This window comes from Crocodylus porosus, unplaced genomic scaffold (assembly GCF_001723895.1).
Source record: "Crocodylus porosus isolate Cpor-Errol unplaced genomic scaffold, CroPor_comp1, whole genome shotgun sequence".
NCBI classification, from domain to species: Eukaryota; Metazoa; Chordata; order Crocodylia; family Crocodylidae; genus Crocodylus; species Crocodylus porosus.
In genome coordinates this window covers 1,377,007-1,399,427 of record NW_017728948.1, presented here as the reverse complement: position 1 = coordinate 1,399,427, position 22,421 = coordinate 1,377,007, and the positions used below count along the sequence as shown (strand labels likewise).

Here is a 22,421-nt window from a genome sequence, read left to right as displayed (position 1 = left end):
GCAGTCCTCCAGCTGCGGCCTGACCAGTGCCGCACAGAGGGGGAGGATCACCTCCCTGGACCTGCTCGAGATGCATCTGTGGATGCAGGACAAGGTGCGGTCGGCCTTCCTGACCGCGTCCCCACACTGCCGGCCCGTGTTCATCTTGGAGTCAGTAATGACTCCAAGATCTCTTTCTGCCTCCGTGCTCTCAAGCAGGGAGTTTCCCATCATGTAAGTGTGCTGCTGGTTCCTGCTGCCCAAGTGCAGCACCCTGCACTTGTCAGTGTTGAAATGCATCCTGTTTTTGTTAGCCCAGCCCTGTAACCTGTCCTTCCCTACTGACATGCTCACCTCACCCCAAATCTTGGTATCATCAGCAAATTTAAACAGGGTGCTTTTTACCCCCTCGTCAAAGTCACCGATGAAGATGTTGAACAGTGCGGGCCCGAGGACTGAGCCCTGGGGGACCCCACTGCCCACATCCCTCCGGGTTGAAAATGACCCCTCCACCACCACCCTCCGAGTATGGCCGTCCAGCCAAATTGCAGTCCATCTGACTGTGTAGGCATCAATGCCAAAGTCACCTAGTTTTTTTATGAGGTTGGGGTGGAAGACGGTGTCAAAGGCCTTGCTGAAGTCCAGAAAGACTACATCCACTGCGACACCTGCATCCAAGGCTTTTGTGACCTGATCGTAGAAGGCCACCAGGCTGGTCTGACAGGACCTGCCCCTAATGAAACCGTGCTGGTTGCCCTTGAGCATCATCCCTGGTGCTGGCCCATTGCAGATGTGCTCCATGATAATCTTCTCAAAGAGTTTCCCCAGGATTGAGGTAAGACTGATGGGTCTATAGTTGCCCGGGTCCTCCCTCTTCCCTTTTTTTAAAGATGGGGACCACGTTGGCTTTCTTCCCATCATCCAGCACCTGGCCAGAGCACCACGAGTGCTCATAAAGCCATGCCAGGGGCCCCGCAATAACCCCTGCCAATTCCCTCAGCACCCTGGGGTAGAGAGCATCTGGACATGCTGATCTGAACACGTCCAGCCCCTCCAGAAGCTCTCTAACCCGGTCCTCCCCAACCTTGGGCCTGGCGGTGTTTCTCCCGAGTCCATCTGGAATCCTGGTCGGGGAGTCCCAGTCCCTGCACAAGAAAATGGAGGCGAAGAATTTGTTAAAGAGGTCTGCTTTCTCCTCTGGTGCAACCACCAGATTGCTAGGCATATCCTGCAGGGGCTCCACATTACCCCAGTACCTTCTTAATTCTCCCTATATATTTAAAAAAGGATTTTTTATTATCTTTGATCCTTAGAGTTCCTTAGACTCTGGCAGATCTCCAGCCTCTGGGGCATCTCTCAGCACCACCAAATTCCCTTTCTGACATCTGGGAACTCGGAAAGCTACAGGCAATCTGATGCTTTCCTTCTAGGCAGCAAAGTGTCTTTTCATCCCATCCCAGACATGCAGATGCACCTTTCTGCATGTGGAGGAACGCAGAGTTTCTCCATGCTTATAACGAAGAGTTCCCATGACAGTTTCTCCTCTCTCTGTGATAACCTAGTGTCTTGGAGGGGAAGGGCCAGTGAAGCAATGGAGTGTTTCCTTCCAGTTATATGGAAAGGCTGTCTCCTAAGTCAGAGCCAAGAAGAAAGCAATGCCTTGTGGCAAACAGACTTCAGCCAGAGATCTTTTCTTGAAATCTTTATAACACATGGGTAGTTTAGGGCCATTTAGGGCTTGGCTGGTTCTTGGGGAGAATTCTAGTATTCTGTTTTTTCTGGGTCCTTACACTGGAGCCACTGCCGTGGGATCTGGGTGTCTTCCAGCAGTGCGTTAAGCAACACAGCCAACACCTGGCACACGTTTGTTCTCTGATCCTTTCCTCAGGACGAGAGGTATACAGAGGAGGGTGCCTTGTTTAGGAATATATTTTGTAATAAGTATGCACGTTGCTGTATGTTTTAGTCCATTCCTAGCAGCTGACCGATCACCAAAAAGATTATGCCTTCCTAAACAAGTTAGTTTCTATGGTGCCACCTTGCCCTGACTTCAGTGATTTCTGGTAGAGAAAGGACGGGAAGGTCAAAGCAATGCACTTTGCATTGCCCTTTAGTTCTTAGGAGTGTCCATTGCCGTCTCAGTCCAACCCTTAAGAAGTTCCTTCGTGCTGAGGGACAGTTGTTGACTATGGTCTTCACCCCAGAGCTTTAGTTGTTCTTTTAGGTATCCTGCCCCATGGAGCCTGCAGTCAAAGGCCGGATGGGGAAGAGGGAACAACAGGAGGCAGTTCATGTGCAAATCAGTTCACTGAAGGTTGCACCACATTTAGAGCAATGGTTCTCGAACTTCTTAGACTTGAGGCACCCCTCATGAAACTCAGAGTACCCCTGGAGAGTTTCAGGGCTCTCCTCCAAAAATATCAGCTCCTAGATTTCATTTGATTTTTGACTACAGAAAAATAATAGAGCAATTCTTCTGTTGCAAAGAACTCAAAAAGGGTCACAGCAGGTCAGAATGATTTTAATACGGGGGTGGGCAATTATTTGGGCTGGAGGGCCACTTAAGGAGTTTTGGTGAGCTGTTGTGGGCTAGGGGGTGGGTGCTAACCCAGCCCTATGCATTTGGAGGGGGAGCAATTGGTCCTATCTGGTCCCAAGCCGTCCAGCCTGCACCTACCACCGGTGAGACCAGATGGAGTGAGTGGGCACAGCCTTTATAAAGACTGGCCCAGGACCCCCCACAGGCAGGGCATGCTGCGCCAGCAGATGGGATGGGGCGGTGGTCGGGTGGGTAGTGGCATCCAGGGTCAGGGTCAGGGCCAGGGCAGGGGCTGGGATCGTGGAGCAGTGACAGCGCGGGGCCAGGGCCTGAGGTTTATAGGGAGCAAATCGTAGCTCTGCCCCATCCTCATACTGTCACCACTCCAAGATCCTGGCCTCAGTCCATGTCCACCTGTACCACTCCCAAACACCCCTCCCCACCTGGCCACGGCCCCGACCCATTCACCCTGCCAGGCACGTCCTGCTCCCTGAGGTCTTGGGCCAGTGTCCCTGGAGATGCCACCCATCCGCCCCCTCTGTCCAGTGCCCCCAGTGGTAGATGCAGGGTGGACTGGCAGCAGTGGCCAGGCAGACAGTCCAGCCGCCACATTGTCCCCATCCTGCTGCGTACCTGGGGGTGGTGGGACTCGTTGCACATATTGCAGCCGGGGCATGCAGAGCCAAGGGACCCACCACAGGCCAGATAAAATTCCTTGGTGAGCCGGATCTAGCCTGCAGGCTGTATTTTGCCTACTCCTGTTTTAATACTATAGTTTCCTTTTTCAAATATCTGAGTTTATCTTGTGAATCGTGTTTGCAAACCTAACAGTGCTAACATTGCGTGGTACCTTGTGGCATCCTTTTAAGGTTCTCAAGGTACCCCAAGGTGCTGTGGCACCCTGGTTTGAGAATCACTGATTTAGAGAAATTTAAGTACAGGCAAGGTAGGGGGGACTCAGGGAGAAAACACCATGACCAGCAGGCCATGGGGAAGGAGGCATAGACGTGAATGGGAAAGGAAGAGACCAGTGGTCAGACAAGGCTGGGAAGATTAGCAGAGGCAAGGGTTGTGGGATAAGCAAAAGAGGGGCACAGTTATACCTCCCAAAGGATGAGTCTTCCTTCTGTCTCTTAAGCTCCAGGTCAGTCCAGAGTCTGACGTAGCAGGTGTCCAGGTTTGTAAGTGAAAAGAGCTGAGCTGTTAACGTGATGCCCATACCTCTTGCCGTGCCTGAGTCCCACATGCCAGAAGTCAGGACAGATCTTTTTTTCAGTTTGCTTTTGGGTTTGAGAAAGGGCGGGTTGTTTTGTGGATTTGGGGACTTTTTCGTTTGATTTTCTTTTTTTATGAAATGTGGAAAATCCTGCAGTCCCTTGCTCTCGTGACACCTGAAGCAGACAAACAGCTAGACCTCTAGCAACACAGGGCATCCACTGAGCACCCCAAAATGGACAAGGAAGGTTTGTTGGGCATCTGTGGAAGCCTCCCTGGGAACTTGTTTAGAAAATAGTGGATATGCAGAAGCAAAAACCAAAGACATGGGCAGTTGCCTGTGCCAGAGATGATTTAGGGGGTGGGGAGAATCACCCCAAGCCTTCCTTCATTTTGGAGGTGCAGGTTTAACAAGAGCTTCTAGATAATCCCTTCTGGCCTCAGTTGTGTTTCAGGATACCCAGGACTAACCCACAATAAATTAGCATAACGTCTCTGCCCCACTGTAATTCTCTGTCTCTCCTAATGTACGTATTAGCTATGATCCTGTTTATACAAAACACAACAAAACCCACTGAATCTGTCAGCTGGGAGATTTCGGCTAACTCCTGTCATATTTAGTTTAGCATCTGACACCTTCTTCTAGGCAAATACAGCTCTGGTTCACTGAACCTGATAACTCCTTTTTAGTACAGCAAGTGACTTCCATATGGAATAAATTACAGTACCTCTTGAAAAATGCCAGAGGCAGCTGCCAAATTATGCAAAATTTAAACCACTAATGAACAATGTGATGAAAGTTGAATGAAGGTGTATTTACAAGATCTACAACACACTGTCTCCGTGGAGCAGATGTACTGTCTGCACAAGCATGTATGTGTGCGCACGCGTGTGTGTATGTACACCCACACACACACATATACATAAGTATATAAAAATGGATTCTTTAAGGTCTTCCTATTATAACTGCATTGATCTCAACCATAATTTAGACATGAGATCAGTAAGCCAGAAATGCCCTGTGATGTAACGAGTTTGTTCCTATCCACTGTGTATCAGAAACCGGTTGCAAAAAGAGCAGGCACCAGGGACTTTAGAGGAGAAAACGGACAGATCTGAGGGAGGGAGGGAGGGAGAAAATTTTGCACGCAGACAGCATCTTCCAAGGACCAATTTACACACGTTAATTGTTCTTCACTGTCACGGCTGAGGCAGTGCTGCTGCGTATGCTCCAGAATCGGAGTACATAAATATTACAACACACTGCAGCAGCTCACAGAGTCTGAAGCCCACATTTCTTGAAAGTGGCTTCTAATTCCAGGTGATTCATCTTTTAGGTGCCCAGAGTGAGGTACCTCTAGACACATTTGCCATTGCCCTGCCCTTTATATCGTGTTTGCACCAGTGCAAAATGGGTATGAAGTATTGCCATTGTGATTTTGGGCATGCTTCGCGCTCACTTTGCTTGCACCAAGGTACACGTGACAAGATGCAGGGAATAACATTGAGCCCAGTGGGTCTAAAGCCTGGCACCCAAAAGCTGGAGCAACTCACAGTTAGAAGCCACTGAGATCTAGGCAGAGACAGGTTGCTTTGGATCACAAAGGGCGCAGTGGGGGTATCTATACCCTTACTGGCATGAAGTAATGTCAGATTTCTCCGGTAGCTTCAGTAGAAGTAGTGATAATGTAAGGTGCTATACCTCAGGGCCCAAAGGATTAGTAGGGCTTAGAAATCCTGATCCTGGAGTTCTGTGCTGTAACCTCTGAGCAAGGCCCAGATCTTATTCCTGGCAAAATAAAGGAGCTCTCTATTCAATAAACAAAGAATTGGTTTTATATTGGCTATGTAATGACTTTGCAAACAGGAGGTTGTAAAACATCCACCCGTTGAAATATGGTATGGGGTATGTGTATCTGCTGGCAGGATACTTGCGGTATTAAACAGTTTTTCATATGACTCTCTGCAAAGTGCTGTGGATCAGCAGTTCCCAAACTTTTTCTTATTGTGTACTCCCTTCCAGATTTACCAGCTGCCCATGTACCCCTACCAGCATACATTTTATATTTTAACTTCCAATTAGTATTATAATGAAAATTAAATCTGCCATTACACAATTTCTCCCGCGTATCCCCCAGAGGTACCTATGCGTACCACAGTTTGGGAACCCCCGCTGTAGATAATATGGTGCTGGATTTTATTTTTAAAAGTGGTTTGAGAACAAGGATTCCAGGGGCAGAAGAAAAGTGACCCTTCTGACTAATTGTGAGTCATTTATACTGAACTTCACAAATTTTAAAATCCGAGTCCCAATTAAGACATTACACTTCATGTGTTAATTAGTTTCCCCCCCACCCTCCTTTAAATCAAGCTATAACTCTTCTTAATTAAGAGGTTATAGCCATTGTAATTTGAACTGGCCTGAGTTTAAAACACTCCTGGAAATCACACCTGGGAGCTGTACCAGTGATCATTTTAAATTGGTGTAGTTTTTACTTGGGTGATTATAAGGACCCCAACCGGGCAGTAATTAAAAAGGGTGCAGCTTCTAAATGAGAGTACCAGAGCGGCGTAAGCAACGATGCCTCTGCTCTAAACTGTACTCCGGGGGGGCCAGGAGGAGCCTCTCAGCAAGGGCTCTAACAGATTACAACATTTCAAGCACAGGCCGAACGCACCAGTTCCAGCCGTCTCTTCTCTCCAGCACAGAGGGGATTAGTTATCCGCTTTGCGTGGCTTGTGGTCCTTGGTGGCTCTGTTTGCAGTAGGCTGGTCTCAGAACTAAATTATATTTTAATGCAAGGCCCAACCTTCAGCTTCTCACTGAAACAGAGCTCCTCTTGACTGAATTGCTTCCTAAGCTACTGGGTGGATAGCAGAGGCTTAGTGCATTTGCAGGAAGCAGTGCCACCTCCTTGTTCGTGAGGAGTTAGGACTGAGCCAGTTTATGTCAGTTCAGGGTCTGGTTCTCCTCTTCTCCCTCCAAGCTTTTCTCTAAGGACATAGAAAAATGCAGCACTTGGTCATCACCATTAGTAGGGAGCGGAGGGTCTCAGTTTCTACTCAGGCCACGGCTGGGTGTGACAAGCTACATCACTTGCTGCCGTTAGAAGCATCGTAAAAGCATCTTGTGCATGCTCAGACTAAGCAGGGAAACAAATTTTCCTTCAAGTTTTATTGAAAAGTTCGGAACGGTGATTAACGTGAAGGGTAGGAAAGGTGGTGCAGTTGGGTATCTGGGGCTGTGGACTTGGGAGAATAATGAGCTGTTCCCAGTTCAGCCACTGCCCTGTTCCAGGACTCTGAACAGGTAGTTTTGCTTCTCCACAACTTTGTGTTCCCTCCCGCCCTTTTTCTGATGTCTTGGATTGTCCTCTGATCACGGCAGGGGCTGTCCCTTATGCATGGCTTCTCTGCAGAGCAGATGCAGGCGGTTACCTAAACCTTTCCCCTAACTTCTCTCCCATCTACACACACAGCCCAGTCTTGGGGATGCTTTAAACTCAGGGCCTGGTCTGGGTGGAGGGGTATGAATTAAACTTGTGTTGTTTCTTTTGCTCAAGCAGCCAACCATTTGCATTACTATAAGGACTTGGGCCAAACCACCCAAGGGCTGACACTCCTTGAAGGCCTTCCCTCAATTCCCCTTCTGTTCCCAGAAGGACAGGCAAGTTCTCCTCTAATTCACTGGAAGTGAATCAAAATGATTCAGCTTCATGTAGCCCGAAGAACAAGGGAATTTGCCCGCAGAAGCTGGCAGAGGACACAAGGGTGATTTGCAATACCAGTGAGGACACAGTAATTGGCTGCAGGTTTACAGTGTGGGTGCTCACACCCAGACTAAGCTAACCCACTTGCTCAGACCCACCCCACATCATTCAGGTGAACCCTGCAATGAAGGTATACCCAGTGGGATAGACCTCCACCTGTTAAACATCTGTATAAATCCTGTTCCAGCTCACTTGAGTCTCTAAAAAACCATGAGCACAAAAGTCTCCTCACTGCCTGTTGTGACTTGGTCTACGGGCAGAAGTGAAGACATGTTACAAAGCAGATGTATTAACAGACTCCAGCAGGGTGGAATAGACTCATGCTTACAGATTCAGACACCTGAATAGGGTGAATAGGACAGGATCCGGCCGTAAGCGTCTGTGCAGCACCTAGCACTGTGGGCCTCTGATCTTGGCGGTGGTTTCTAAGTGCTGCTGTAATACAAATAATTGATAATAGCTTAAGGATATGGACAGCTACTTCATTGGGCCCACTGAGCCAGAGTTGGTATAGGTCGGGCCAGCTGAGCCAGAGTTGCTGTAGGCTGCCCAGAGAATAGTAGGAAAGCAACCAACAAAAAGTCATGTATTAAAATAGTTCCACCCTTCGTTCATGCATCCACCTATTTCATGCCGAAGTGATACATCCAGGTGAGCACAAGTCTAAAATGATGCGGAGGGAGAATCCGGCCAAAGGACAGTTCCTGGACCTCTGTGGAGTTGTTCATTTTCTTGATCATCGTCACAATATCTGATTCCATGTTTCTCACAGACCCCCTCTCACATCATCTCATTTCCCGTAGAGTCCTGTACCTGGCTAGGGAAGGATCCCTTCACCATACAGCTTTAAGGCCCTGGTATCGAAGGTGCACCAGGTTGGGATTGGAAGGAGCGTGTTGGCACTAGAGCTGCAGCAGATGGCATTTTATCCCTTCCAAGCCACTCCAGGTTAAGGAGTTCATAGACAGCCACAACTTGGAGCCTGGGACCTACTTAAATCGCAGTTTTGTGATTTTCACAGAAACTGGGAAACGGTGATCTTTGCCACTGCTATAAAAAATGGCATTGGCTGAGATTTACCAGGATATCAAACCAAAAAAACCCAACTTAACCCAATAAAATGTTGGCTCCGCAGTGGGAGCCTGCAGTCCTCATCGCCTCTGAGGCCTGGCCTTGCAGCCCGCCTGGAAGAGGAAGGCGCTGGCTAGTAGGTCGGCACGAAGGGCAGCCGTCAAGATCGCGGCTGCCCCCTCGTGCTAATCAGCACCAAGGGGCAGGACAGCACTGGGGCAGTCAGCAGTCAAGATGGCAGGCGGCCCCTCCTCCCTCCTCCCTGCTAATCGGCACCAAGGGCTGGGGCCACTACAAAATGACTGCGAAATCTTTCTCTGGGCTGTAGCCAAGCTGCAAAAATTGCTTTCTCTTGCCACGAGTTAGGTAGGCCCTACTTATAGCAACTCCCTAGGTTATGCCAGGGGCACAGCAGCTCCTGACTACACCAGCGTGCTGGGATGTATCTGTATGTGCTGTGCCTCTGGACAGCTTGGCATGAAGTCATATCCAAGGTGTGCAGTTTACATCAGCCTGCATGCATCCCTCCTGAGTCTGGCCCATTCACTGTAATAATCAGGGCTGCAGGATGAGTCCCTTCCCTCGGCTGATATTTGCATTGGTCCAAGGTGGGTACCTGTCTCTCTGCTTTGGGAGTGCTGTATGTCTGTTTTGCACGTGACAGCATATGGCAGCACAAGATGCAGAGCAGCAGTGCATAAGTCTTTGTGGGCCAGACTGTGATCCCCTCACTCCTCTGGGAATGATTCCGGTTGATCTCATTCAATCTGCTCCCGGAGCAGGTTCCCACTGATATGAGAAGGGGCAAGAAAACTTCATCCTTTCTCATGAATGATTTGGTAGAAAGAGTTTTTAGGTCCCTGAGCCAGGACAGACGTCCCATCCTGAGGTGTGGGTGGGCTGAGGTGAGTCGAGGAAGGAGCCAGCCAAGGGGGAGTATCTGTTCCACCCTCCCCTAGACGGTTGTAGCAGAGCACCCATGTTTGTATGGACAGCAGTGCTTGGTACTACTAATGCAGCCTCTCTTCTCCTTGCAGGACGTCTCTCCTGCGATCCCATCCCCGGATGATCCTCCCAGTGCAAAGCCTTGTGTGCCTCGCTGCCTTTGGCCTGGCTCTCCCTTTGGCCATCAGTCTCTTTCCACAGATGTCTGAGGTCAGTATATCTCTGGTTCATGTCACACTGAATAGCATGAGACAGAGGGGCGTCACATCCCTGCACATCAACATGCCCTCTGGGCTAATTTTTGTCAGGTGATCAGAGATCCATCCTGGCCAGCAACAGGGACTAAAACCACAAATCTGAGCTTTTTAGAGCAATCCCACAGCCAGAGGAGTCAGTGGAGTCAGGTCTATAGAGGACACATTCACTTGCGTCTCTGGGGAGTGAGAGAGCAAGTTTGCAGCTACAAGTCAGGTACATCGAGACTGCACCACATTACAGTGTTGACTCTGTCAAATGCTATAAGCCTGCTGCACCTTCCTGTTTGGACAAAGTCAGTTCCTGTTTCTTTGACTCGAATATGGTTGATTTTGTTAAAAATACAATTTCCAGTGTGCTCAGCATGTGGCAGTGCTTATATTGTTAGGAGCAATGGCTGGGAAATGGGGCATTGAGATGGATACATTTTCTACTGTCATCTGAGTTTCTGTGTCCCATAGCCAGTGAATGGATTGTGCAATAATATTTGCCCCAAGTGATAAAAACAAGGGGAATTTTGATGTTATTGTTTTGGTTACAAAGGATTTGCAAGGCTTTGGATCAAAGGAACCGTGATCTCAAAATAGCCCTTGACAGAACTGAGCAAAAGGGCTTATGGTCCACTTCAGCATCCTTTTGAGCACAAATACATGGCAACACATTATATACTGTCCCCCCTCCCCGACTTCTGTTCTCCCATAGCAACTGCCTGGTTCATCATTCTCCAGTACTTAAGCTTAAGCTTAGGCTACACAGCAGTCAGTTTTAACACCTATTAATTGCAGGGAGGAGTGAGACACAAAATGCTTGAAAGAAGTACTGAAATATGATGCCTGGAAAGCCTCCTCTCTGCATGTTCTTAAAGGGTAGCTCTCATCAGACAAGGAACTCTTAAAATGACGTTCTTCCTTGATCAGTAGTTCTCCATATTTATTCTTTTTCCATGTCAAATGTGCTCCGTTTACAAGTCCAGCAGCATTTATATTTCTAGATGCTGGCCATGAACAGCCCACCCTGGGCTCTAAGAGTCAGTCTGGGTTTTTTCTGTCTCCCTTACCAGCATCTGCAGTCAGAACTGAGCTTCCTATTTTGTTTCTGATCCATCAGGCTGAATAAAGTCCAACTCATTCTGCTGTGCCTTGTTGTCCATGGGGGAAACTTGTCTTAGTCAGTTAAACAAGCAACCATAAGGAGTAGACCCACAAACACCCTTTCTTGAGATTTCCTAGAGCATTTCTCCATTTGATCTTTTAGATTGACTCTTTAGGGCAGGGAGAGTCTTGGCTTTATGCATTGTACCACACTGTGCCCACTGTTGGTGCTTGTTGATAATGTTAAGTGAGAAGGATTCATTTCATAAAAAGCTACATTTCAATGCCACTTATTCTGCATCTCATATGCCCACCAGCATGCAGACAAAAATGAGATACAGAATAAGTGGCATTGAAATGTAGCTAGTAAAGTAAAACCAAAACAAGGGTACAGCCAAAACTGCCGTTGATGTCACTTAGGCCTAATTTCGTTGGGTAAGGTACGGGTACTCGTTTTTGAGAAATGTCAACTACTCTTAGATGACTTGTAATTTATGAAACGGGAAGGCACAGTTATATTTCAGTGCCCTGTATAACAGAGGGCAGAGAACTAACTTGAAATGTCTGTCTCCATCCTCTGTATAATCATTCTTCAGGGGTTTGAAGATTGTTATCAACTCCCCCTCAGTCTTCTCTTCTTCAGACTAAATAATCCTAGTTCTCCCAGCCTTTCCTTATAAGTCTTGCTTCCCAAGCCCCAAAACATGTTTGTTGCTCTGTGCTGGACTCTGTCCAATCTATCTACATCCTTCTTGAAGCGGGGGGCGCAAAACTGGATGCAATACTCCAGGTGAGGCCTTGCCAGTGCTAGATAAAGCAAAAAAATCACTTCCCGTGATTTGCAAGCGACTCTCCTGCTGATACAGCCCAATAGTCTGTTGGCTTTTTTTGCGACCAGAACACAGTCTTGGCTTATATTCAGTTTATGGTCTACTGCAATCCCCAGGTGCTTCTCTGCAGTGCTGCAACCCAGCCAGTCATTCCCCCGTCTGCATTTGTGCATACAGTTATTCCATCCCAAGTGCAGGACAGTGAACTTGTCCTTATTGAATCTCATCTGATTGATTGCAGACCATTTCTCTAGTCTGTCCAGGTCATTCTGGATTCTCGCCCTGACCTTCAGAGGATCTGCAACTCTGGCTACCTTAGTGTCAACCTCAAATTTGCCAAGCACACGCTTAATTCTATCTTCCAAATCATTGATGAAGATGTTGAACAGTACAAGACAGAACAGACCCCTGGGGAGCCCCATGCAATACCTCCTCCCAAGTGGACATGGACCCATTGAGCACAATCATTAAGCCCAATGATCCAACCAGTTATCTGTCCACCTTACAATACTTTCATCCACTCTCTACTTCCTTGGCTTATTCATGAGAATGTCATGAGAGACAGTGTCAAAAGCTTTGCTGAAGCCAAGGTCTGTCACAGCCACTGGTTTCCCCCAGGCCACATGCACCAATCCACAGCCTTGTCATAGAGGGAAGTCAGGCTGGTCAGGCATGACTTGATTTTGCTAAATCAATCCTAGCTGTTCATGAACACCCTGTTCTTCTGTAGTGCTTCGCACGAGATTCCTTGAGGACCTGCTTCATGCTTTTCCCAAGTGTCAAGGTCAGGCTGACTGATCTGTTATTCCCTGGAGTCTCCTTCTTCCTTTTCTTATTAGGTGGGCACTATATTTGCCTTTTTCCAGTTTCATCAGTGCCAATGGCATCTTCTTCTACGTTTGTTGACTAGACTGAAAGAACCATTAGGGCTTGGTTTTGTTACCTATTTAAGTCACCCTTTAATCTTTTCTTCTTTTTTTTTTTGAAAAGTTTAAATAGGTTGAGCTTCTGTATCTCTCGCTTCAGTCATTCATGCAAGTCTCTTCTGAACGTTTTCCAATTTATCATTATCTTCTTTGAATTGTGGACACCAAAACTGAGCATCATATTCCTGTCATGGTTCCAGTAGAGGAAATATATCTTCCCTAATCCTACTCAAGAATCCTGCTGATGTATCTAAAGATCATGCTCCCCTTACAGCTCCATTGTTGAAAAGTAGGCAAATGTAGGAACATAGGACTAAAGGGGCTTCCAGAGCCATCAAGTCCAGTCCCCTTGATTTGCAGTCAGCCACTAAATGAAGGAATCCCCATAATTACTGCTTCAAACCCTTACCCACAGCCACAAGAACCAATATCCCAAACCCCAAGAATGCCCTTCAACACGCCGTAAATAAAAACAGGGAAGATGCGGGCACCACCAGTGCCCTGGCACTGCAGTGACAGGGAAGTAGCTAACAGGCGCTCAGAAAAGTGCTAGATCACTGGAAAGTATTGTTTGTGATGTTTTCACTTGATGGGTTACGTTGATGTTAGCAGCCATGTCTTTTAAATCGTAAGGAAAAGTAGTGTCTGCCTTCAAAAAGAAAAGTAAAGTTGCATACAATGGGGAATTTTGCAAACATAAAAATTACTTGAGAGTGACCTTCTAAAAGCAACCGAAATGTTATCTACAGGGTAAACATGACTCATTGCTGATTAGCAGATAAAACAGAATGATGTGCTCTGCCCACGCATGGTGTCAGTGAAGGGAAGCCACTGCAGCCAGTGGTATTGCTCATTACCATGTGAGTTCTCCGCTCTGCGCAGCCAGAGTCCTCCTGTCTCAAGAGAAAAAGAAAAATTAACTGAGGACTTAATTTTTTGAGCATTCCAGTCCTGTCAGACCCCCTAGTCGTGAAATGATGTGTGTGTGCATTTATTGAAGGAGTTGTGAGTGGGTGTAAATCCCCACTTATGACAAATGTAATTCAGCACTGCTTAATGGTTAATGAGGTTTAGAACTGTTCCACGTCAGGTCCTCTCTCTAAACCCAAAGTCTTTTCAGAGCCAGTTCCTTACAATCTTGAATCGTTCTCCTGCCCAGCCCATCAGTCCTGTTTCTCCATTTGGGAGGCATCCCTAAATGGTCTGAGCAAGTGATGTGTTTGGTTTATGAGCATGCACCAAAACTTGGCAGGTTATTTCCTGTGCTGCGTATTTCAACATGACCTTTGTCTCATGACCTTGTTTTTTATGACTGTAATAGGTTTAAGGCAGCCATAGACTAAGCACTACATAGGCAGTGAACAACTCGACCCACCAAGTATCACAAAAGTGAGTGCATCTGAAACTTGTTTGGGGCTCACGCCTGGTTAAAAGCAGGGCCCTTCATGTTCCAGATTCTGCAGATGTGGAGTCCACTTCTCTCTACAGAATTGCACCCTAGGATTGCAGGGGGAAGGATTGTACTCTCAGTGCTTCTAGCCTTTATGTTTGGGAAGGTAACCACAAAAACAGAAGCCAAATGTAAAAGAATGCAGTGGTGTCTTCCTGGGTCTTCAGCAAGCCTAAATCAATAGCTCTCGCTTATAGTTACTATCCCGTTCATCTCAAAATAGAGGGTTAACTCTGAAATCTAAATACAGCTATCTGTGCCTCATCGGTAAATGGCTCACTTGGGTGATTGTAGCAGAAACATCCAACTAATATGCTTATCCCTAAATTCCAAACACCCTCCCTCTATCCAACTGTGCTACCCTACAGCCTCCATGCACGGCCATCCTCAGCACAGGTATGATCACCAGTACAAATGCCAGTGCCACTTCGAAACCTAAAAAGGGGTATTGTGTAAATTAAATTAGGCTCAATATCAGAATGAACATCCCACAGGTTGCCTTACAGATTTCTTTGTCCACTTTCATATTTAATTCACGTAGTACCATCACTTTCAGTTTTAAAGAAGGTGCTACAAAGAGAGCTACAAAGTTCAAGAGCCTTGCTGCAGAACCTAGGCCCAGCAGGCTTTGTAAGCTGATTATAAGGGCAAGCCCTGGTGGAAAAACAGTACTGAAGCATCTGGAAAAGGAGCCAGTGACAGGAAGACCCTTCTACCCACGCTCTGAACACCCATGCCCCACTAAAGATTAAAAGCCTCTGTTAGCTGGGTAGATGGAAGACGAGCCATCCCCAAGAAAGCAACTGAATGGAACTGAAATTCTTCTCTTAAAAATAATCTTCCTTTCAGATCTCCAGGACAAGGGGAAAAATAACTAAAATTCAAGGCTGAGCTATTGTTTTCCAATCTGTTTTAGCCTTCATCTTGTTGGCAGGCTGCATTAGAAAAGCAAAAGGTTAATGAGCCAATGTGCAGTGGGATTATTGCAGTAAAGATGACAGTGAACCAGTAATTACTAATTAGATGCAGTTTAACAGGAGGAACAAGTGAAATCTCCTCTTCACCAACTGTCAATAATTAGCAGATTTGGTGAGGTTGAAATGTGTCCACAGTTAAAAGGCTGATTTTTTAATGAAATGGCACTTGACAAAAGAGCTGTGTGTAGGTCACAACCATAGCCCTAGAGAAGCTTCCTTAGACCATACTTAGGAGGGAAATCAGATGCAAGGCAGCAGGGGGTCCCCAAGAAACCATCTCTCCCTTGGTGTTGCATTGAGGGTGGGAGAGGTCCTCCACACCAATTCATCCCAGCTGGATGAGGAGTCAGGAAAAGAATTTGCCAGTTGCTAGGGGAAAAAATGCCTAAGTGATGACAAATGCTGTGGTTCCTCTCTGCCTCCAGGTCTGAGGGACATATTCTTGAGATGCTGATAGCCTTAATTGGTTTCAAAGTTTTTTGTCCAAAGCCTTTGCTTATGGTCAAGGTTGGCCTTGAAAGCAGCTCTTCCTCTGGAAAATGCCATGTGGTCTTTAATGACTCGCTGTTGTTCAAAACGTTGAATGCATATGCCGTCCAAAAGACTAGGCTGCATGTGCCAACAGCTGGCGTCGTTCTGGGACAGGGGTTTGGTTCGGACCCCCAGGGAAGAGTTCTGTCTACAGGGCGCGCCTACATGGGACACTTAATGCATAGTAGCCTATTACTCCTGTGTGGTGGTATGCAAGGCAAAAAACATGCTAATATGCTACTGCGCAGTAGTATTAGGTTACTGTTCAGTAAGCATCACAAAAAAACCATGTGCCGCCACTACTGCGCAATAGCACAAGTTACTGCACATTTAGTTAGAACTTCATTAAGCAAGATCTAAATTACTGCACATTAATGAACGTGTAAACACACCCATATAAACTTAAGCGCGGCTTCCTACAACATTCAGATGTTGTCTGGAGATCTCCTTCTCTGGTCTGATGCAGCCAGCTAATGAAGTCTGAAGGGACTTCACTCCAAGGTGGTAAGAGTACAATCCAGCTCAGTGACTTGTATACCAAAATAGCTTTATTTTGTTATATCAATTCAAGATTACAGCTGTAGTTCATGAGCTGACTTGAATTACAATTTGAAGCTCCCCCAGTGATGAATATAGCCCTGCATCTTGGCTGGTCCTGCCGCTGATACAATCTGTGCTGGGCTGAGATAAAAGCTCTGGGATTTGGAAGTGCAATGAAACCCATTTTGGGTTTCGAATGGGGGATGATTGGTGACAGGTTCATTTCGAAAGCAATTAGCTAGAGGTGGCCTAACTCCCCTCTGAGGTTGGAGGATAAATGAGTGGTCCTCGTGAGGTGAAGGGCAGCAGCCTGATCCTCCACCTGAAGTGGAGAAATGAAGGGAAGGGGAGTGATATAGCTTTTGCTTTTGCCATAAAAGAATGTCATCCCACTGGAACAAGGCTGGATATCAGCATATCAGACTCGCATGTAGGGTGCCTGCTTATCCTGGACCGTAGGTGGGGAATGGAAATCCAAGGAAAGTGCAGTAGGCGAATACTGGAATATTGGTTTTCACGGGGAAGTTGTGAAGCTTGTTTTTTGGTCTCAGATATGTGACTTTATGGCTTTTATCTAGCTTGTGACTCATGGGTTTCATCTGAGCTGAGATTTGATGTGGAGGAGCTGGCAGGACACAGTCTGCTGTATAGTGACAGAGGGGCAACATTGGGACAATGACTTGTCTGAGTGATGGAGAGATCTTGTCCTTCCAGTTGGGCCACTCTATACTTTTAATTAGACATTTGACACAGTCTAATATAGATGGAAGGATGTATCAGCTCTACCAGTGCTTTTGATGCAGTCTACACCAGTAGCCTCTAGGAGGGGTCGTGGTGTAGTAGTAAAAGATTTGGGACAACAGGAGACTGGTGTTTTCTTCCTTGGTCAGTCCCTGACGCTGCGTGACCCTGAGCAGGTCACTTCACACTTGCTGTGATTCACCTTCCCTATCTGTCAAATGGACATAACTTGCAGGCTTAACAGAGCAGCTCCAAGTCCTTGACAAAGCACTTTTCATCCTCAGCAATGAATTCCTCTGTGTTTTCAGTCCTCTGCTCAGTTGCTAGTTCATATTAAGAGGGGCTGTAAGAGGCATGTTGCAAAGTCAGACATGTGAGAAAGGCTGCAAAGAAAGAACTGTGACCTGGTGGGGCAGAGGGAGTTGCACCAATGCCTGAGGCTGCAGAGCGTGTCAGGAAAACAGGGCCCTCAGAGCAGCGTAGTCCCCTGGTCAGGAAGGTTTTGATCAGCTGTGATTTAAAGCAGGAGAGTTTTTGGCTGCTCGTGTCTCACATCTCGGTTTCCCCACTTCCTCCTCCTTCCTTCCATCCCTCCCTCTGACTTTCCCCCTAAATATGAAGGCAAAACAGAAGCAAAAACCGGTGGAGTTCTTCATGCAGACGCTCTCCCTTCTCTCCCCAGCTCCGCCGCTCCTTGTTCTCATCTGCACCAGCTGTTCCTCTGTCAAGGGCAGGCTTCGCAGGCCTAGCATGCATTTCCCGAGGAGCCAGACTTGGCATGCTGCTTTTCCTTTGTCCTTGCCCTTTGGCCTTCCCTTTACACCTTCGCTCCTCGACAGCCTGGCATCTGCAGAACACCTTTGCTGCAAAATCAGCCAGGGCAAAAAAAATCACAGTAGCTCACTTCCTGTAGAGCAGATTCCTCTAACCAGTGCAGCCTCTAATTCCCTCTAATTGAGATGCTCTGGAGGGCGGCTGTCTGGGAGATCATTGGCAAAGCAAGGTGCTCTGAATACTCATGGCAGTCAAAAGTCCCCAGAGCATTTGGCTGCACCCATGTGCGCACTGGTATCACAAGCTGTGATAGGCATGCTTTTTCAGTTCTCCCAGGAATTAAGATGCTCTGTTACCCATAAGAATCAGGAAAACTTTTCAGTACCCATTCTGGTGCCACCCATACCCAGTTCCTCCAAACTGGGCCCATCCCCTTCAGCTTCTCCTATGTGAGGTCTCCATTCTCTCTAGTCCTCTCTCCCCTCCTGAGCTTCCACAGCAGAAGGGACCCTGCTGAGCTGAGCTGAGCACCTGCTGCCTCTGCATGTGCCTTTCTTGTCCATCCTGCCTCCAGCCTGCATGTGCGGAAACCTGCACCAGAGGTGGCTGTATTTCAATGGCAGATTGGCCTGCAGGATTTGTCTAGGGAGCTGTTCCCAAATCTTACCGGTGTTATTGCCTCCATTATCTGGCAATACCATGTGATGTTATTTCAAAATGGGTTTCCAAGGATGTAGCCGGGGTGCAAAAGGGGGAACACAGCCTTATCACGCCAGTTGCCTTCTCCTCCTCCTCTTCTTCTCAGTTGGATGGCGTCCCAGGTGCCAACCTGTGGGCATTCACGTCCCAGAAACAGCACCTGCTTCTGCAGAAGAAACCCCTCCTGGGAGTCTTTCTCATGGGCAGCCAGTGGACTCTCTCTTTGGAGCCTGGTTAGCACTAGTGGAAACCTAGGGAGCCCAGACTTCCTGCTGAAATCTGTGCATTGCTCTTCTGATTCCTGTTCCAACTGAAATGAAGCCCTCATTGTTGTAGGATCACACTTCTGAGCAAACCTTGGAAAGAAACTGTTAGCATTTATGGATCAAGAGGACTAGAGATCCTGCTGTCTCTGGGCTCTGTCTGCATGTCTGTCTCTGGGTTTTATACCATGGTATATAGGATCTGGGCATGTTCCTGTGTAAATCAGTAGCAAAGGCAAAAGGGGTATAATGTCTCCCTTTTGGGGAATGAATGATAAGCACTAGTTTAAATCCAACCCAGATTAATAGCAGCCTGAAGATATTTTCTGATGGCAGCTTGGCAGGCTGTGTCGGTCCAGATCCCAGAACAGGTGTCTGCATCCCAGAATCAGCCCCACATCTGGCACCAATATAGTCCTCAGCTCCATCAGGATACTCAGGGATGGGATTTGCTGGAAGCTGAGCTGCCACCCTTTTCCGCGGTGTCCAGCGTATGGGAAGTGTGTCCATGCTGTGCCTGTGTTACAGAAAAGGAGGAGGGATTTTGTCATCGCAGATGTCTCTTCCAACATCAGTTGTTCTTTGAAAGTTACTGAGAACATCGCAGCCACTGAACAAGGAGGTTGGATTTACAAACACTTCTTTGCACCCTGCCATGCAGTTATTAGGCACGCTGACATTTCTCCTCCCAAGAACGTGACAAGTGAGCAATGTTCAGATTGATTCAGAGACCAGATTTTTATGCCGCGTCCCCCAGAACGACTTTGATCTGTGAGTGGGCTGCTCTGCCTTGCCGAAACCTGTTTACAAGAGTGGGCTTTTGTTTCAAGGCCCAATCTGCAGGTATACTTAGCAAGAATGAAAAGTTCTGAGCCCCGTACAGAATTGGGCCCCAAACCTATAACCTTGACCCATGGACCAAAACTTAGTTTGAAGAACAGTTATTTGAAGTGTTATTTCAAGCCCCTTTGTGCTGCATAGAAGGCTTCAATAGCAGTGTGGGAAAGGGATCTGGTTTCATGTTTATACCTCCGTCCCTGGGATACAGGTTCAAGTATGTAAACTATCCCTCCTGCAAGCACAGGCTTCTGCAGGTGTGTGGATGCTAGTGGGCATAAAAAACATTCCTGACACCATCTCTTTTGAGGAATCTTCACCTCCTGACGGCTATAAGCCATTAGGAGTCAAAAGAAAGAGCTGACATCCGACATCTCAAGATAAACAGCTAAACATTAACCCTTAAAGAGGCTTGGAAAACATACTTAAAAAGCACTTCAGGGAAAGAAGCCATTTTTCCAGGGCCTGCTAATTGCCTTATTGCTCCAGGACACCTCTCAGCAGTCCCTACCTCAAAGAGCCGGCTCTTGCAGTATATCAGGAGTGGCTGGAGCACCGTCTGCAGGTGCAATGGCCCTGCCCCCTCCAAGTGAAGAATTAAGGCCACAAATCAGGCTAGGGAAAAGGGGAAGCCCAGCTGTTCTGAACTTGCCTGCCCTTGGACTACTTGATTAAGGTGGAAAGCTTCCAGATAATAAAATCCAGTTTCCCAAGCCCGAGGTGTTGTCCTGCCGTCAGCAGTAGGCAGTGTAGGTCATCATCCCCATTTGCTTTTCAGACCCTGTGACCTTGTGATACATTTCTGCTATTCCCTCTTTGTCGTATCCAAGCAGAAGTAACACCGCAAAGGCTCAGACCCTCCTTTAAATGCTATAGCATCTGTCCTGCTTCCCTTGGCCTTCCTTCCTAGTATGCCAGGCAGGGATTTCCCATTCCTGCTAAACAGCAGTGAGCACGTTCCCCCTCCATGTAGCCTGTGTTTGGCCATCTCATTAGGGTGGACTTAAACTGGTTGTATTGCTTCTTTTTAACCAAAGGGAAACATTGCCACTGTCAGAACCACGTGCTGCTGATGCTGCAGATGGAGAGAGAAAAGGAAGTTGTTATTCACTCTTCCATCCTTCAGCACTTCAGGAAATAATGGCACTTTCTTGAAACATTGTTATTTCATTAGTCTTGGGGAAAGCTTCCATTGTATCGTGTTATGTCTGACTAATGAATCATATTAAAATAGCATTTTCAAGTATATAATCTGCGCTATCCCATGGCACTCTCACATGCCCTGTCTTTGAAATGCACCCACCTTTGGAGTGTAATGTGACCCCTGTTTTACCAACGTTACACACCAGCTGAGGACCAGAAGTGAAGTGTGCTCTCCAACTGAATGCAATGGGAGCGAAGGAGCTAGCTTAGCGGGCTGCAAGCATGCAGCTGGAACTTGATAATTGTCCACATTGGTTCAACAGGGATTCAGAGGAGGAAGCACCACTAATTGAACCATCAGTGCCACTTCCTGTACAATATTGTCTGTCCCTTTGTGGTTTCCCATGTACCAACCTCGTGGTCTTTGGATGCTGTGGGATTGGCAGTCCCAGGGTGATGCTGCACATTTGGAGAAGATTCAGAGGGGCTGTTTTACAGGGACCCTGAGTAGGCCGGTGCAAGGAGACGAGCACTGCCTTACGGTTAGAAAACAGCCAAGTTCAAGCACATTGTGATTTCTGGCTGCAGAGGGTTCAGTGCAGCCAGGGTCCAATAGCAGAGGCACTGCCACCGGGGGCCTGAGTGAGTCCTGAATGCTGCGTCTGGGCTTCATTAGCCTTTCTCCACCAGTGTCCTTGTGAGCCACTGAGGGACTTAGTTACTGCAGTAACCTGTGGAAGTCTTAAACATGAAACCAGGTACCCAAAAGCTGAGCTGTTATGGGATAACAAATCTGCAGGGTGCAGAGCACGCATGTAAGAGGTATTTGTCAGTCTTCAGGAACCAGGCAGACACATGTTTAATGGGTGAGGCTACCATGCAGCCTTACGTGCCTGCTGCCAGGTATTATTTGCACACCTCCTATCATTACTATTATCAATCACTTCTATAGTGCAGAAATGAATGTGCTGCTCAGAGACAGAAGGTCACTGCCAACCGGATGGTAATTCTGCTCTCCAAAGCCCCAGCCATCCGGAGGCTACACCTTACAGACTCCTTGAGTAGCAGCCAATCTTTTTACCCAGCCCTCTGAGCTGAGTCTTCCCTAATGCAGAAGCAAACCAGAGTTTTTATAAAGGGCTGCATTATACCAGTTTTCTAAGAGTCTTGAGAATATTCCTGTTCCTAATATGCATGCCCCTCATGTCAGCCCCGGTGCTGCCTACATCTCGCACTTCATGCTCTGTCACAAGCAGTGACGTTTTCTAGGTATTGCACAGAAAAGTCAGCAGATGTGACAGAGCATACATAAGCATGTGGCACCGACGTGTCACCGCGGCACTTTCCACTGAACAGATGTCACCAGTGGGGTTATGCAGGTTGCCCACGTTAAAACCCTTCCCTGCCTAAAGCTTCTGCTTTCTACTGTCTGACCCAGTGTTGAAGCCAGCATCATCTCCTCCAAACAGATGGAGATGAATGCTGGTGGCCAAAAGCATCAGACGTGGGTACCAGGCACAGAACACGCTTCTGAAATCTTGAGAGCTCAAATGTCCCAGAGATTCAGCTTTTGCTGCTTCTACTTTGATGCTTCAGTAGCATTTGTTTTTTAGGAGTAGCACTTCTATAAGCCAGTCCTAAATAAGGGTACAGCCGTACTACGGTCACATAGACAGACCTGAACTATCTTTAAGCTACATACTACTAAACATTATGACCACAGCAAAGTGGAGTTCACTGCAAGCTATACAATGCATGTGAGTACTTACCCAGCTTCTCAGGGCCTACAGCTTCACTGAGCCCCTCGCTGCCCCAGCTATGAGGTTATCAGGACCCACAGTACCT

The 22,421-nt window shown here is 47.3% G+C and overlaps 1 protein-coding gene across 3 annotated transcripts in view; it reads left to right on the top strand.

The window, feature by feature from the left end:
• Window positions 1–22,421, top strand: part of SFXN5 (sideroflexin 5) — a 209,612-nt gene that overhangs the window by 155,951 nt on the left and 31,240 nt on the right. For 2 of the 3 annotated variants that reach the window (XM_019552962.1, XM_019552960.1), the window contains exon 13: window positions 9,612–9,729. In XM_019552962.1, the coding sequence (XP_019408507.1) occupies window positions 9,612–9,729 (118 nt within the window). Of the gene's footprint in view, window positions 1–9,611; window positions 9,730–20,470; window positions 20,779–22,421 lie in introns of those variants that run through there. The other variant, XM_019552961.1, reaches the window with a different exon arrangement.